The sequence below is a fragment of the Aulonocara sp. 'chitande type north' Nkhata Bay genome, linkage group LG7 (assembly GCF_057382095.1).
Source record: "Aulonocara sp. 'chitande type north' Nkhata Bay isolate Kocher_YH1m ecotype deep benthic linkage group LG7, A_spYH_male_GT1.1, whole genome shotgun sequence".
NCBI lineage: Eukaryota > Metazoa > Chordata > Actinopteri > Cichliformes > Cichlidae > Aulonocara > Aulonocara sp. 'chitande type north' Nkhata Bay.
Genome location: NC_141350.1, coordinates 35,023,296 through 35,039,768, shown reverse-complemented (window position 1 = coordinate 35,039,768; position 16,473 = coordinate 35,023,296). Strand labels below are relative to the sequence as shown.

The window sequence follows — 16,473 nt, the reverse complement described above, 5'->3', positions numbered from 1 at the left end:
AAAAGGACAGAATCTTCAAGCCGACAGAAAATAATGTCTGTCATGAAACTATTCCTGCTGCTTCCTAATTGGACTAATTATTATGGAGAAGTCTGTGAGCCAGTTTACATTATTAAGTGATGCAAAACCCAAATATTCTTCCTTGTAGCGGGGTGTCTGGCTTCTGTTTTAGGTTCAAATCTCCAGGACTCTGACTTGGATTATTTTGGTTCTTGCAGCAGCTTAAAAAATACCACTATCAAAGTAGAGAAAGACATGCTACACGTAAAAGAACAGTTAAAGGCAATAGGATGTAAGCAGCTGATTATGAGAGTGACATGCTTGCTTCTGAATATGCTTTTTTTTGATGATGCATGCATCAAATAATTTTCTGTATTTTAGCGATCAAGGCATCTATCAAGTATTATACCAATGCAATATTTTTGGAGAAAGTGTCAATGTAGTTTTATTACTTTGTGATTGTGTTTTTAGCTTTGTTGAGTGTTGATCAAGGCAATCTTTACATTTAGCTCACCACAGATGTTGTAGACGTTTGACTAAAATCTTGCACAGCAGGTTTTCATAGCTCATGCGGCTCGAATGAAAATGTACCTTGATTTTTCCATCCTTCTCACCTTAATCACCATCTCAAAGGTGAAGACTCCAGTGAAGACATAATCCAGGTACTTGAGAACCTACAAAAAGTTAAGCAATAAGGAAATATCCTTTAAAATGACTCACTAACAGACCCAGTGACAGATGTTTTCAGTCTTTGAAAGGGTGTGTGTATATGTGTGTAAGAATGGACCAGATATGCACAACGTGTTCCTATGTCCTGCCAAAGATCTCAAACTCTGTCAGCTTTGCACTGTACTGCATAGATACACATTACCTTAACACCTCACAACAGGCACACACGCTCACCAAAAACTAACACACACACACACACACACACACACACACACACACACACACACACACACACAGTTTCCCTCTGCACCCCTGACTACAATACTAACTAGCTGTGCTCGTCTGTCAAAACAAAACAAAAAAATCATCCTTATTCCCAGCATGGGCTAACATATCACACAGGGATGTAAAGAATACAAAAACAGGATAGTTACTGGATTTTTGGCTCTGAACCACTTGCGAATCAGTTATTTCACCAAGAAATGATTAAAAGTTTGTTTTTGTGCCTCCTACCACTCATTCCTCAACATGGATAAACTGTCAGATCCTGTTAGGAAGAACTTCTCAATCGGTCCAAATGAATCAGTCAGTCAGCCCAAATGAGACGTGTTTATGTGTGAATCCTCATCCGGCCTGTGCTAGCCTGCATGTTTTCATGCATATACTTGTCCATGTGTGTTTATCTGTCTGACAACAAGTGTGTTTGCTGTGTACTTCCAGATGTTTATTTATGAAGTCTTGATGTAGGCCTGACTCACATCGTTGCGCGTCGCATTGGCTTGCACGGGGTCCTCAGCTGCCAGGGCGATGCTGCTCATGGTAATGACCGTCAGGATGCACATTTCAAAGTAGCGTAGGTTGACCACATAGTGACACAGCCGTCGCACCCTGCAAGACCAACATATAAACACACGCACGCACAAACTCGAGCAAATGTACACGCTTAGCAGTGACAGCTCACAAGGTGCTTTCAGGTGACATCCTTCCATAACAGGCTGTGGACAAACGCATATCCAAAACAATACATGAAGGTAGGGAATGAATCTGCCGCTGAACTATGCCGTTTCACAGAGCTATAGAGCATCTGCGTATTTATAGCATTACTATTTTTTTTAATTTATAGCATTAGCATTACTATAGCATCTGCATTTTATCTTATGCTTCTGACTATGATTCAATTCTTGTGTTAAATCTTAAAAGCTTAAGGCTGAAATTTTAACTAGCCATGCTTTAGCTCACTTGTCTATAAGATCTTGAGACCACTTGAGCGTCCAATGGCCTCGAGGTGGCACCTTCCAGTTACTCAGCTAGAATTTACCCCAGGATGCACAAAAAGTAATGTTCTAATTGGGCGAAGAGAAAAGGATCCAAAAAGCAGCAAATGTCCAAAGAAGAGCCTTGGAAGACCTTTGGAAAGCCTGGAAAATATTGCCCGTGACCACTTTAAAAGAAATTACAAGAAACTGCGTGGAAGCAAAATTAAAACAAATGAGGGATGGTTCAAGAACCTTTGCACAGTACTGTATATTTGCAGTTGCTGCTTTCCTCCCCAAAACAGGTCCTCACAGAGAAAATGACTCCAAATTGAAGCTACACCCAGAGCTCCACTTCTGGGAGTGACTGTTGCCTTTGTGTGTAGGTGAGGCATGAAATACCCCAAAGAGAAAGGATTTATTTAAGCATGACAAGTGAGAATAACGGTGATTTGTTATTAACCACTAAAGAGTCAGACATAAGCAAACCACTGACTGTTTCAGTGCTTTAAAGAGGAACCTGAATGAAATCAATTAAAGCTTTTAATTCTCAATATGCTGTTTATGCTAACCCCACGCCAGTCCGCTGAGTCACCTCGCAACTTACGGGTTTGTTTGGCCGAAGATGAACATTGAGCTGTAGGGAAGGATCTGCCGAGGCCCATTAGCTGCCTCGTCCTCTTCCAGATCTTTCTTCTCCTCACTGAGCTGCAGGTTGTCACAGTCGATGTTGTTCACTGATGCGCAAAAACAAATACGCTCATTTAGCTCAAAGAAGCACAGACCGTAAAAAGTGAGGTATTTTCTATGGATGTTAAATGCAGGCTTTTAGTTTCTTTAGGCATTTTATAGCTGCGCTTCACAGAAATATACAACACATCATTTCACTAATTAGACATTTCTCATAAGATCGTGGTTGCAGGGTCAAGATTAAGTGTGACAGCTATGTTATGAAAAACTGTTTTTCGCACATGGAAGAATATTAACTTAGCTCACAAACAAGTACACATACTTTTACAGACACCTTGAAGAGATGCAGTATTTCTGAATAAAAAAGTTAAATTTTCTTTTTTCCTCCTTCAGATTAAAAAGGTTAAAAAAAAAAAGTCATCCAAACACAAGTGTTATGGCATGATTTTTTCACAGCGTGTGGGCTTCATCGTCAGCTGAAATAAAACTGTGCTTTTTGACAGCTCATTTTGTATTTTAGGATATTTGGCTGCTTTTATATGTGTGATAAAAGTCTACTCACTCATTTGATTCTTTGCTAATCACGAGATGTGGGGACTTTTGATTGAACTTTGTAACACAGTGAGCTAATATAACACAAATATGTTTAACGTCCCTATCCTTCCCCACCTCCCGTCTCAGTAACACACTATGCTCACTGGGTATGATGGTGGTTTCTCCAGGCGGGGCAGTGATGGTGACAGGAATGTGGATAGCATTGCTGTTGAGGCCAGCCTGGCTGGCCCTAGTGGAGTTCTTCTGGTTGTCAACATCCTCTGTAGGCTGCTGAGGACTGCAGGTAAAGCTCTCCTCCTCAGCATCTGGCTCCATCTCCCTGGAGAAAAAAAAAGATGGGTTTAGTGTAAAAAAACAAAACAAAAAAAACCCCAAACTTTGTTTCCTTTCCCTTTTGTACAAAGAAGCACAAGGTAGCTCTAAAAACACAAATTTCATATAGTATCAGTGTATAAAATAAGTTCAGGTGTTCATGAGCAGCTCTCATAAGGCCCCACCACAGCATTGTAATCAGGTTGAGGTCTGACTGGAGTATTGCAACAACTTGATTCTTTTATTTTTCAGCTGCTCTGTTGTATGTCTGACTTCTTGTTCAGTTAAAAATACTGTACAGGTCCTGTGGCTGTAAAACAAGCCCAAATCATCACCCCTCCACCATTGTGCTTTATAGCTGTTTGTGCTGATATGTGGTGTTGTGCATTGTGGACAAAGACCTCCACTTTGGTGTCATCTGACATTGTTCCAGCTTTCTTGTGGTTTATTGAGATGCAGCTTTTCAAATTTAAGCCTTGTTGCCATGTTCTCTTTAGAGAGAAGAAGCTTTCTCCTGGGAACCCCAAACAATCAAAACAATCTGAGTTTAAGATATACCTCGTTTTGGGGGGGTTTTCTGCCAGGACTGCATACAGTTCTGTAAAAACTTATTATTCATATGACTGCAAGAGTCTCAAGCACAGACTGTTTTCATAGCCACTAATCTGAAGTATCAGTCTTTGTGCAGTTGATTACAGTCCAAACACATCCAAGAAAGGCCAATACATGGAGAAAAAAATAACATGTTATTGAACAGCGTGAATAAAAGGACAAGTACAGGTGACTCACAGATCCTCAACTGGCAGTTTTAGTAAATACAGACCATAAAAGCCACACTATGGTTTTTTGTGTGAAAAAGATAATAGGTCTTCTTGAATAAATCTTCATGTTTTTGTCATTTCTTCAATGGAATAAACTTGACTAATTTCCTAGAACAAAAATACGATGATAGGGTGCATAACCCAAACTAAAACCATTTGACCCAGGTTGGAGATGTGCTGACAAGATCAATTCGCCCATGGAGTGATGATGGCTACAAATGGGCCTCAAAGTTGGATCTACAACAAGACAGTCGAAGTGTGTCTGTGTGGGCTCTCAGTCATCCACGAGAGAAAGCAGCTGGACTCCTTTAATTTTCTTAAAGAGGTTTCACCTCTCATCTGAGAAGCTTCTTTGGTCTTCTAGAACCAAATGGTGGAGAGTCCCAGGTATTTAATCCCTAGTGGGAATTGTCCCACACACAGGGAAAAGATTGCTTTCTTTCCACGCTACTTAGACGAAATTCAGAGTGGATTAATGTTTTTTTAAGTTATGACAAGTTATGACTGAAGCTACACCTGACAGCAGAACTGTGTCTTCATATTTTTTGCTGAACTTATTTAGAAACCAATTTTGGTGGAGTTAATTATTTGACTTGATTCGAGGTCAAGCATCAAATGAGAATCACAAGTAAAGGCCATTAATGGCACATGGAGTGCTGGTAATGTCCACTCAGATAGGTTGTTGTCTAAAACTGGCTTTACGAAAAAAGAAACAGTGTTGTCATGGATGTGGAATGAAGAAATGGGAAGCAGAGCGAAAATCTAATCTTACTGAGCTGCAGTTTGTATTTGGGAGCAGTAATATATTAAATGTGCTGATGAAACCAACAATAATAAAAACTTCTGTTCAAAACACATTGCATCAGAAAATTACAACAAAAAAGCAAAAGCACTTTGGTGTTTGTTGGCTGTGTCTGTTGTTACAGACGCAATCAGAACTTCCACCTGCAAAAACTCACTTTTTTGCAACACTGACACAGAGTTGTGTCATCTTTTTAACTTGACATGGAAAACAGTTATTAATTTACACATTTAGCAATAACAAAGCAAAAATTTGCACTAAGGTTTTTGACCAAAGCGAATGGGATGAAGAAGTATTATAAAAAAATGTATTATAAAATGTCATATTTTCTTACATATTACTGTTTACACTTAAGATGTCAAATAATCATCAAACGTCAGAACTAACTAACAGCCAGTGAATGAGATAATCATTAGTCAATCAATAATTTATGACATATTCTGAGGTAAATACACCTAATTAAGTTATTTGGACACATTACGACTTAAATAAAGTGTATTAGTATAGTGTGTTGGTTAAGTTGAAAGATTAGGTCATTATTTTTGAAAATGAAGCATTTTATATGAACAACAAAATCTGCAGCTTTACCTGTAACCTCTGTTTCCGTTCTTGTTCCTCTTAGAGTCATCTCCACCCAGAGCTGTCTGAGCTCTGCCCGTACGAGAGCATCGGTCCTTCCTCTCTCCATTACTATCTCCTCCACCTCCCCCTCTACCCCTTTGCTCTGACTGTGCACCATTTGCCAACATCCCATTCCCCTCTTTAGGTGGACGATGTGAGTGATGGTGGTGATGCCCCTTATTATCTCCTCCTCCTCGTCCTCCTCCCTGCAGGTCATTATTTTCCTCCTCAGGGGAGCCGGTCTGGTGGTGGTGGTGCCTGTGCCCCTGCCCTCCATTGCGGTTGTGACTCATCTCCCCTCTCCTCTCTTTTGTCTGTGGACCATCAGCATTGTGATCTCTGCTCCTGCTGTGATGGGTGTGGTGCCTCCCTCCCCGGACATCTCCTTCATCTCTGCTCTCCCCGCTACTGTCGTGGTGGCGGTGATGCTTCCTGGAGTGTGTGTGAAAGTTGTCATCCTGCCGGAGATCCCCTGCCTCCTCCCACCCTCCCTCGGGGGCCCTGCTGGATTTGTCTCCATTCTTGGACTCCACCCTAAGGGGCCTGTCCAGGTGAGTCTTCATGTCGGGGTGCAGATGAAGGGCGCTGGACATCAATAGGCGGTCATCAGGGTCGAGCTCGTTGTACAGGGCCTCGCTGCTCGTTTTTATGTTATGTCTCCTAAGCTGGTTAGTCCTCTGCTCCCACACTGACATAGCCTTCGCTGAACGCTGCTGCTCTTTGCTGCAAACATCGAATAAAACCCACAGGAAAAGATCATGGAACAGCAGTAAGTAATGACATACAACACGTTTAGCTCTACTTTATGAGGTGAACATTACAATCCACACTTTCACCCATAGTCACACTGTCATCTGCAAATTCTAACATTTATCTTAAAATGACGCTGGATAAGTGAGTTAGAAACAAGCCTATGGATGCGTCAGCACAGATGTGTGCAATGGTGAAACCTTTACTTACCATGCATGAATATGTATCTCAAAACCAACATAGAAAAATTTGACAATTTTTCTTACAGTTTTCTTTCTTACAATCTTCGTACACGTCTTCACACAGCATACACTCTTGCAATGTGCACTCGAAAAAATATCTACTTATCGGCAAAACGTTGGCTTTAAGTCATTCGATGACACGTACATTTTTCATGTCATTTTGTTAAAGAATGTAAACAGTTATATTTAAAGGAGTTTTGTTAAATGAAATTTACCTGATATGTTTGTACCAGGTACAATTTCTTTAATGACTAATGAGTTAAATGAATAAACTTTTACTCGCATTTTATTCAGAAAATAATTCTATGTCCTCATAAACATGAAGCATTATTTTTGTGTCTAAATAGGAGATCCTTATTCTTAATTTGGATATTTTGACATTTAATTCTCTTACCACTAAGTATGTCTTATATTACACTGTTAAGCTTTTAAATGTTGTGAAATTACATTATAAATCTCTGAAATTACATTATAAATCTAATGCAGGGTTTTAAGTTTCTTTAGTCACAGACTAAAATTTTCTTCTCCAATCTAACTCACTTCTCCTTGGTATAAATCTGACATGTTGTTATTAAGGCGTCATTCTCTTTTAGACTACAAGCAGGCTTTTTGTGGTATATAAGAGATTTGCACATTTTATAAAAGTATTTTATATGCTCAAAGAAAGGTTTTCCACTCAGGTGAGTGTTTGCTAAAAAAAACAAAGGTTTATAATAATAAATGGACACATGTACAACTATTTCAAACTTAATACAGGTACCCAGTTTATACCCGAGGTCAGATTTGAAAGTAACAACCAATAAGATGAGATTTTTTTCCACTAATTTCATAAATTGAGCATTTACTTACAGATATTTATCTTACTAAAATACACAAATTCTAGTCTCTCCGTCCATGAACTCCTCCTACACGATCAGAAGCTGAGCTACAAACCCTACCACAGCTACATCTTAGACCCCTACATGATCTATGTTGCATATTGTAAGGTCATCATGTTGTCTAGCAACCACATAACACATAAATCACAGGTTTAGAAACCTGTATTATAATATGGGCATGTACTATTGTTATTGCATTACAAACTAGCCAACTCACTATCATTGCTGTGCGCAGACCGAGCGTGCTTAGTCCTTTAAACAAGAACATGCACAGTAATCTATCCCCCTGACAACTCTTAGAATCTTTTGTAAATTTGTGGAACAAATTATATTGAGTATTGCTGCATGGTGGTGCATGTCAGAAATTAAAATAAAATGAGAGGGTCAAAACTTTGATATTCCTGTTATTTAGCATGTACATTGGCGGAATTGTTGGGTTTGTGTTATCTTGCCAAAACTATCTTTGTAGGCGATCGTGGCTCAAAGAGTTGGCAGTTCATCTTGTAACTGGAAGGTTGCCGGTTCAAGCCCCGGCTCGGACAGTCATGGTCGTTGTGTCCTTGGGCAAGACACTTCACCCACCGCCTACTGGTGATGGCCAGAGGGGCCGATGGCGCGATATGGCAGCCTCGCTTCTGTCAGTCTGCCCCAGCGCAGCTGTGGCTACAACTGTAGCTGCCTCCACTATTCATTCACACCAGTGTGTGAATGAATAGTGGAATTGTAAAGCGCTTTGAGGGCCCCGAAAAGCGCTTTATAAATGCAATCCATTATTATTAAAGACGTCAGTAAACTTTATTAAAACAGTAACATTGGTCATTTTAACGTTGTCATGAGGTGTGCATACGTTTCCATGTACATTAGTAGTTCCAATGAATCCTCCCTTACAAATAAAAAAATATAAATAAATAAATATTGATACTTGCTATTTATCACAACATCATTTTATTGAAAGTCTGGAATTTTAGATTATTGAAACCTTACAGATTGACGTACTTGTCCACACAGCGTATTAATTCTAGTATTATCAGATGTCTATATTCCAAATAAAAAGCACATATTCATGTATATTAATACATATATACATGCTAATTTATTCCTGTCTCATTGTGTGTTGCATGGTGCATGGTATTTTATTTGTACAGGACATTGGGAGTCTTGCACTATAACAGTGTAATCTGTAGGGATACTTTTTTAACTCTTCCCACATGCAAGATAAGTTTGTTTTGTCAATTATTAGAAAGATACTACAGCTACTACTAAAACTTTTATTTTAGAAGTATTTTTCAACCATCATGTGAAACTTAGAACAGCTGTTGTAGCAGACAACATCAAAACGTTTACTGGGACTTCTTAATATGGCATGCCTCACTGACATTGCACAGGGTGACCCGAGTCATGTGCAAATGGTTCAGGCAGGAAAATCATGCGGTGGGTAATAGCAGAGTTTAGGAAAAGATGATCTGGGATAATAATTATGGGGCGAAATGGGAGCTTTTTTTATTTCTCAAAATAAAAAAATCAAACATAGAGCATCCATTTAATGTAATAATATTCCTGGTTGTCATCAATGTAATGCATATTGCTCCTGTTCACAGTATGATTTGTGAGTTTTATGGGTTAGGTCATTTATTTCCATTTTATCACCTGTACCTCAAGACACATCGAGCGGGGGAGGAGTAGACAGTATAACTCCTAAGAGACAGACAGGGAGACAGAAGACAGGACAGGACAGGTATCCACCGACAGGTGAACTACTGAAATACATGTAGGCGATTGCAGAAATGAAAGCTAGAAATGCTAGAGTAACTGGTGAGATATTGTGACATAGCACATGCACACTCAAAAACACAAGAAGAGCAGTCCTTATAAGAAACCAGTGTTAACTCAAAGAGGTGCGATGGCCTTCCAGCAGCACCGTAATCAATTAAGAGAGCAGATCACCAGGAGGGAGAGCAAAAGCTGGTTGTTGTTGTGTTTTTCTTTTAGTGACAGCCTGGAGTCTACAATAACAAATAGAATGGAAATGCCAAACTGCCTGTGGTAGTAGCAAAGCAGAGAAATTAAACATTTATAGACAAATTATTCACATCACAGAGCTGAAGATCTATTACTGTAGGCACCGAAGGCTAGGCAGAGGCACAACAGTCTACAGTTTACAGTCAAAATTAAACCACAGTGGCACCGTGTGCCATCTGCTGTAGTGCAGTTTCAATGACTTAAAAAAGAAGAACCATAAATACATTTCACTTCACTAGCAACGAAGTTATGACAGAACACAATTTAGTTTTATGAAGGTGCAGAGGAAAGGAGAGGAAAGGAGAGGACTGGAGGAGAGCACAGATTGTCCGAAAGTGGGAGGATACAAGAACTTGAAGAGATGTAAAGAGGGAAAAAACAATGCATTGCAGAGAAGAAAGGAGACAGAAGGGATGAAAGACTAGAAGAGAAGGCAAAGAGGAAAGGAAACAGGAGAGGAGAGGAGACCAGGAGGAGAATATTGTAACAGAGAGTGATAACTCACGGTGACTGAATGCTGCTGATGGACGACCTGCGAGAGAGTGCATCTCGATTTTGCTTTACAAAACTGTACATGCAGAACAAAAACAAAGGAAAAAAAAATGAGACACAAATCCGAAGGGGGCAGGTGGACAAAAAGACTGACATTCCACCTGCCCCCTGCCTTCTGTGTTACAGCAAAGGACTAATCTGTGCAAATACTTCAATAACACAACAGCAACGGAAAAACGTGTGACATCTTTATGACGAAAACTGAAACTGAAAACCATTCAGGAGTTTCAATCCAAAACATATGAAGAGGAAAATGTAATCTTATATTTTACAATGAAATGTTGAATTTGAAACATATTTAGATATTTAAAATTATTTCAAATGAAGATTCTTAGATTTTGTCTTCAGTTTTGTAATGAAACCCTGAGTTTCTCTAAAACAGCACATTCAACACAGATAGTAAAAATAAAGAGTTTCTTATGAGCCCACTGACTTTTTGTGTGAGCACACTGTTCAATGCACAAACTAAACATGTCTGACAAGGCTGAAACTAATGCACAGGGCCACGTGATAACACTAAGAGCAGTGTAATGGGGAACAAGTCGGCTAGCCAGGGATTTACGGCAGTAATAATTTCTAACTGACCTCATAGTGAGGACGACGGCAATTAAGGAGCAAGTTTTACAAATGAATAAAAAAAAATGTCATCACAAAAAGACCTATGCAGAATTTTTTAACACACAAGTGGAAACAATGACGTACGAACACAATGCAGAGACAATGCATTGTTGCTGTTTTAGTGAATAAGATAGGAAAATACAGTGAGACGTGATAATTTATAGCTACGAATAATTGATCCGTTTGGGTTCTTTTGGTTTTCTTGTGCCACTTTGAGTTTCTCCATTTTTTATCAGTGTTGCCCTGTCTCTGTCATCATGCTTAATGTTAGTCTTCATGTCTCACTGTTTATGATTTGCATTAAGCTTACTCGCTCTTTATGAGTATCTCATGTGAATTGCTTTGGTTTTAAGTTGGGACCACATAAAAAAAATGCAATGAACCCATAATTTGTTCACAGCAACACAGAAAAAAACTGAAGTTTTAAACTTAAAAATGTAGCATTTAAAGACTGTGCGCACTGTGTATTACATTCAAACATCTCCACTTTCCTCTATCCAAAGGAGCATGTACCAGACATCCTGCTGTTTGTTCAGATGCAGCTTTGCAAACCAGAATCATGCTCCTGTGTTTTTTGTTTTTTATAGAAAAGAGCCTTTCTTTTGGCAACCCTTCCAAACAAGTCACACGTTTTCAGTCTTTTTCCAAGTTTACTGTCATTAACTTTAACATTTAATGCTAAGTGAGGCTTATAGAGTCTAAGATGTAGCTCTTGGACTTCTTTATGTTTCTCTGAGCATTGCATGGTCTGGCCATGGGTTGAATTTGCTAGGAAGACCAATTGTGTAATTTTTATGACATTGTGTTAACACAAACCAGCAACCTGCTAAACTTTCAAGTCATTTGCATTTGAATTTTATTAGCAGTGCCCAACTTTATTTATACTTCTTACACTCTTAATTCCTAACAGTGTACTTAGTTTTCCAAAGACTGCAGAATGCTCAGAAAACTTTGAGTATCACATCAAGTATCTGCGCTGATTTTTATGATTTTTTGCTAATCATTACTCACTAACTTTAGTAGACAGAGAGAAATAACTGGGACACGATATCTAAAATACTACTGAGATTATCATCTAAAGATGCAGAATGGAGAGCTGCATCATTTGTAAATCAAACAACAGCTTTGATTATAAAATGCCATTTTAGCAGCAGGTAGCAACATTCAAGGGCAAAATAAAAAAATAATATCATGAAATTTGCTAGTGGAAACTCACATGTATTACTCACTGAAGCTTCCTTAATTGCCTATAATATTAAAGAGGGTAAAGAGTAGGGTGTAATAAATAAGAAACACCACAGGGGCACTGACTTAATGGGAGTGGATGAGAAGTTCAGAACACAGACAAATCAAACAGGGTACAAATATACACACAGACATGTCAGACTGAGAGGGAAGAACCTACGGAGAGGTATCATACAGTTTTATTTCCGTGTGGGACTGAACAGCGCTGCTGTCTGGGGAAAGAGAAACTTACGCAGCGATCGAAATGTTGGCTGCTGACATCGGGCTGACTTCTTTCACTTCCAAAGCTTTCTGTAGAGCGAGCTTCTTATTGGCTGCCTCCTCCTGCTCCTCTTCATCCTTCAGCCAGTGACAACCAAGACATTAATTTGTGCTTAAGAGGAATATATTACTATTGCAACAGATCTCCATAGTTTTCTGGGCAAAATCAGATTAGGCAGTCATGACCTTTGTTTAGGGAAAAAAAGTCAATCAGAATTTAATTGTGTCATCTGATATTGTCGAAATTTTACCCAAGACTGATATCTGTTTTCAGCCATATATAACCCTAATATAGCCATGAAAACAGGATCACATCAAACCCAGGAAAAGCTTGCTGAAAAAGCTCACTCTGCCAGGTGTCTCAGCAACACTGAAATTTGTTCAAGGAGTAAAGGATGAATCTGTCTTTACTGTGTTTCAAAAATCAACATCTGGCAAGTGTTTTTTTTTGTTTTGGGTTTTTTTGTTTTTGCTGGATTGGTTTTCCCGCCTACCTTCGTCAGCTCTTGTGCATTTGCAAGGTTATCGACGGCAATAGCCAAGAAGACATTCAGGAGGGTGTCTGAATAACAACGGCACTCAGGAGCAACAACAGTTGGACAGATTAAGTATTCATTGGCTTTTCCCACCAAACTAGTAGCAATCTGAAAAATTGATGCTGAATAGATCTGTCAGTTTACCTGACAGAGCAGGGCCTAATTTTTCACCTCAAGTTCACAAGAGTACATGACGGCTGACAGAGTAAGAACTCACTGCTAGCTGGCAAAAAATTCTCATCTTTCATCACCTTTGTTTTTTAGAGAAATCACTCCCATTTCAGCCTATATTTACGAGCTTGAAAGACTTAACTTGTAACATGAGTTGGCTGTAGCATGATCCAAAGTAAAACATCCCTGCAATAACATTTCATTTACATGTATCAATGAAATGTTTACTGTTGATAAGGTCAGCATTTACATTGCAATTAAATTTTTTCTGTAATTGATGGGCACTGCTTCTGACTGTGTGTATGCTGTGATGTCAAAAAGGATACAGTTTCCAAAGAGTGTGAGGACGATGAAGTAGATGGAGGAGAACATGCCGCCGCGAACGCCTCCTTGAGACTCGATCCCGTGGTACATCACTGCGTTCCAGTCCTCGCCAGTCAGAATCTGAGGGAAACGAGAGTCAGAGTGAGGCTGGGTTGTAAAGGAGCATGCAAATCTCACAGAGCACAGAATTAAATTACTTTACAGAGTGAGGGCTTATGAGTACAGGTTAATTGAAGGATTATCAGTGAGCTCATTAGGGCACACGGAGATATGCAGACCCCTCATTTGCTCTAATTAAAATGACTGATAACAAACTTTATTTTTCCATAGTGTCAATATGCTCTTGTTCTCATTTGGAAAGCATGATTGCACACATATGTGTGATGTTTTGTTTTCTTGTTTTACCTGGAACACCGTGAGGATGGCTGCTGGGAAGGTATCAAAGTTTGTTGTTGGAGTTTCATCTTCAAAGTTAAACCTAAAAAGGATTCACAACAACATAATTACAAACTGAAAAAAACAACAACACCAAAACCATTAGAGCAAATGTTAAAAACGAGGTTCCAGTCAGGTCTTAATGGGCTCTACCTGCAGTTCAGGAAAGTCACTTGGATTAATGGGATAAAAAAAAGAAAGCTGTGAGGAACGATACATGTTTCAGGACATGAGAAACATGAGAGCACAAAAAAGGACAGATTCACACTGCAGTCACAACTGGATCATTTTCTTCATTTTGTTTCCCATCTGCAACACCCCCACCACACACACATTTGTACTTCTATACCTGTGAGGACATTCAATGATCATTTCCTGATCCCAACAATTATAAAGGATAAATGCAATTTATAATAACATGGATATTGCTTTTGTTGTTTCATTTATCCATAAGACCTTGCTATTGAAACTGTCAACAAACTGACAGCAGATCATGAGACAGACTGGATTTAATATTCCTTATGCCATCTCTGAACTGGGGAGACTTCAAAGCCTTGCAACATTTATATATTTATATATTTGTGGCTTTTTATTTTTTATTTTTTTATCTTGTGTAAATATTCTCTGACTTTTGCTAGAAAGGTGACGATCACAATTACATTTTTATAAATTAATACATTTAAATAGCAAGTAATACTGACAGCAGGGCTTAAAGTAATACATTACAATCATGCTGAGTGATTCTGGTGACATCTGTTAAAGTAAATTGAAAATGAACAGCTTCAGCAGAGAAAAAGTGGCATGTTCAAGGTCACAGAGCTTCATTTCCAGTAATTTTCAGCTATCATTCCAGTCAGCTATCATTTTCAATTAAAACAGGAATGCATTCATTGGCAATCCAACTCTTTTACACATGTGCAGAAGCAACCTTCTGCAGGCTAGATTGGAATTTATTTGGCTAGTTTTATCCTGTCAGCCATAGCCAAGGCATAACTTCGGACAGTGCAGCCAGTGTAGGGGATCAAGGGCCAGAAGGTAGGAGGAGGCCAGCTGAAGTAATTAATGGAAATGAAATAACATAATAAAATAACAAAAATGCATTTTAATAAATGCTCTTGCTGTAGTGTGCATGGCTCTTAACAGCAGTTTTTGTTTTGAGTTCTGTAGGCTTCTACTTCACTGTAATGATTCTCAGTAGACAAGGGTTGTATTGTTTTTATGTACTTATGTAACGGTAGAGTGTAAAATACCTACTCCTTTTTTTTCAACTAATTTACACTTTTACACAAGCTTTACACAAGAAAATTTTCCAGAGTTTACCAAACTTACCATTAAACATGCTACATGATGCATTGTCACCATCCTTACTTATCCTTTGATCATAAAAAAAACCGAACATTTAACTCCCAACCTTTTTGTAGGTAAAATCAAATGCCAGCATTTACACTTACATATTTTGCTCTAACTGCTCTTTGAATTCATGTTCATACAAAATGTACACATCTTCCAAAAATGTCTAAAACTTACACGTCCTCACAAAGACAGAAGCACAATACACTGATGGGAGTAGGCTTTTCGGATTTCTTTAAAGATCCAGGGAGAGCTTAGTCTTCTTACATCAAGTGGTGGGGGTGTTTTGTATTGATAAAGGCTTGTAGAGAAGGATGGGAGGAGGGACATGCAACAGAAGGACATAATGGTCACCAGGTAGCCAAAGCTCACGGCTATTAAGTCCAAAACACACTGCTACATTTGCTGTACTCACAAGCAAATCAACCAATTCACATGCCATGTTAACCATCAAAAAAGTTCAGCAGATAAAGTAAAATGTGAAGTATACATTTTTCTTCCTTTCACACAATTCTTCACCAAAGAGCTGATTTCAGTTCTTTTGTTAAAACACTTAAAACACCACAGAAGAAGTGCTAAATGACAAGAGGTAGCCTGGTTGTTTCCATGCTTCATCCCCTTAAAATTAAAGTAACTTGTATGAAGCACATAAAATAGTACACATGGCTATCTTGGCATGCATCAGAAAGTGCCAGTCTGTTTTGGGCTCAAGAAAAGAGAAAACCTGAATGGAAAACTGAACATGCGGAAAAGGCACCAACAGAAATCACCAAAGAATATAAGATAACGTTCCAGTATTTACAGCTTCACTAACAGAATATCTTCTTGCCACACAACCTTTAAAGCTATTCTCTGCTGCAAGTATGTTAGTATTAAGATAAACACAAGACTTCAATATGTCTGTCTGATATAATGGATCCAAAGTGGATTCAGTTCTCTTTACTGGATTTCTACGACACTGAAGCAATTTAGAAACTATATAATGGACGTTAATAAGAGGCTCTAGCTTAATGACATACTTTCATCAGACATGCACATTTTCAACAAAAAGACTCTAAATCTTTGCAAAAAGCCCCCACATGACCCAACAAACCTGCCAAAACCTGAATCCGCAGTCTTGAAACTAAAGAAGACAATGAGAGAGTGACACAGAAATGCATGAGGATGGGTTGGTCATTCAACTGAACCTGCATTCCTACTATTCATCATTTGAACTTCATTCAGTTAATGATGAAAATAAAAAGGCAGGTATAAGAAATGTTTGAGGTTGGATAAAAGAAAAAAAAAAATTTCAATTCATGGCAAAATAATGGGAAATATGTATTGTTTTTAAATGTATGTTATTTTAAAAATTAGCACTTGTGATTGT

At 38.6% G+C, this 16,473-nt stretch overlaps 1 protein-coding gene across 6 annotated transcripts in view; it reads right to left on the bottom strand.

The window, feature by feature from the left end:
• The window catches only part of LOC147325606 (putative voltage-dependent N-type calcium channel subunit alpha-1B), a 217,353-nt gene that overhangs the window by 56,097 nt on the left and 144,783 nt on the right, over positions 1 to 16,473 (bottom strand). For 4 of the 6 annotated variants that reach the window (XM_086300176.1, XM_086300179.1, XM_086300177.1 and 1 more), the window contains exons 14-23: positions 13,725 to 13,797; positions 13,322 to 13,439; positions 12,783 to 12,850; positions 12,260 to 12,366; positions 10,118 to 10,180; positions 5,691 to 6,446; positions 3,311 to 3,486; positions 2,530 to 2,659; positions 1,428 to 1,557; positions 615 to 674 (exon numbers count right to left, since the gene is read on the bottom strand). In XM_086300176.1, coding sequence (XP_086156302.1) covers positions 615 to 674; positions 1,428 to 1,557; positions 2,530 to 2,659; positions 3,311 to 3,486; positions 5,691 to 6,446; positions 10,118 to 10,180; positions 12,260 to 12,366; positions 12,783 to 12,850; positions 13,322 to 13,439; positions 13,725 to 13,797 — 1,681 coding nt within the window. Of the gene's footprint in view, positions 1 to 614; positions 675 to 1,427; positions 1,558 to 2,529; positions 2,660 to 3,310; positions 3,487 to 5,690; positions 6,447 to 10,117; positions 10,181 to 12,259; positions 12,367 to 12,782; positions 12,851 to 13,321; positions 13,440 to 13,724; positions 13,798 to 16,197; positions 16,228 to 16,473 lie in introns of all 6 variants that reach the window. The other 2 variants (XM_086300181.1, XM_086300180.1) reach the window with 2 other exon arrangements.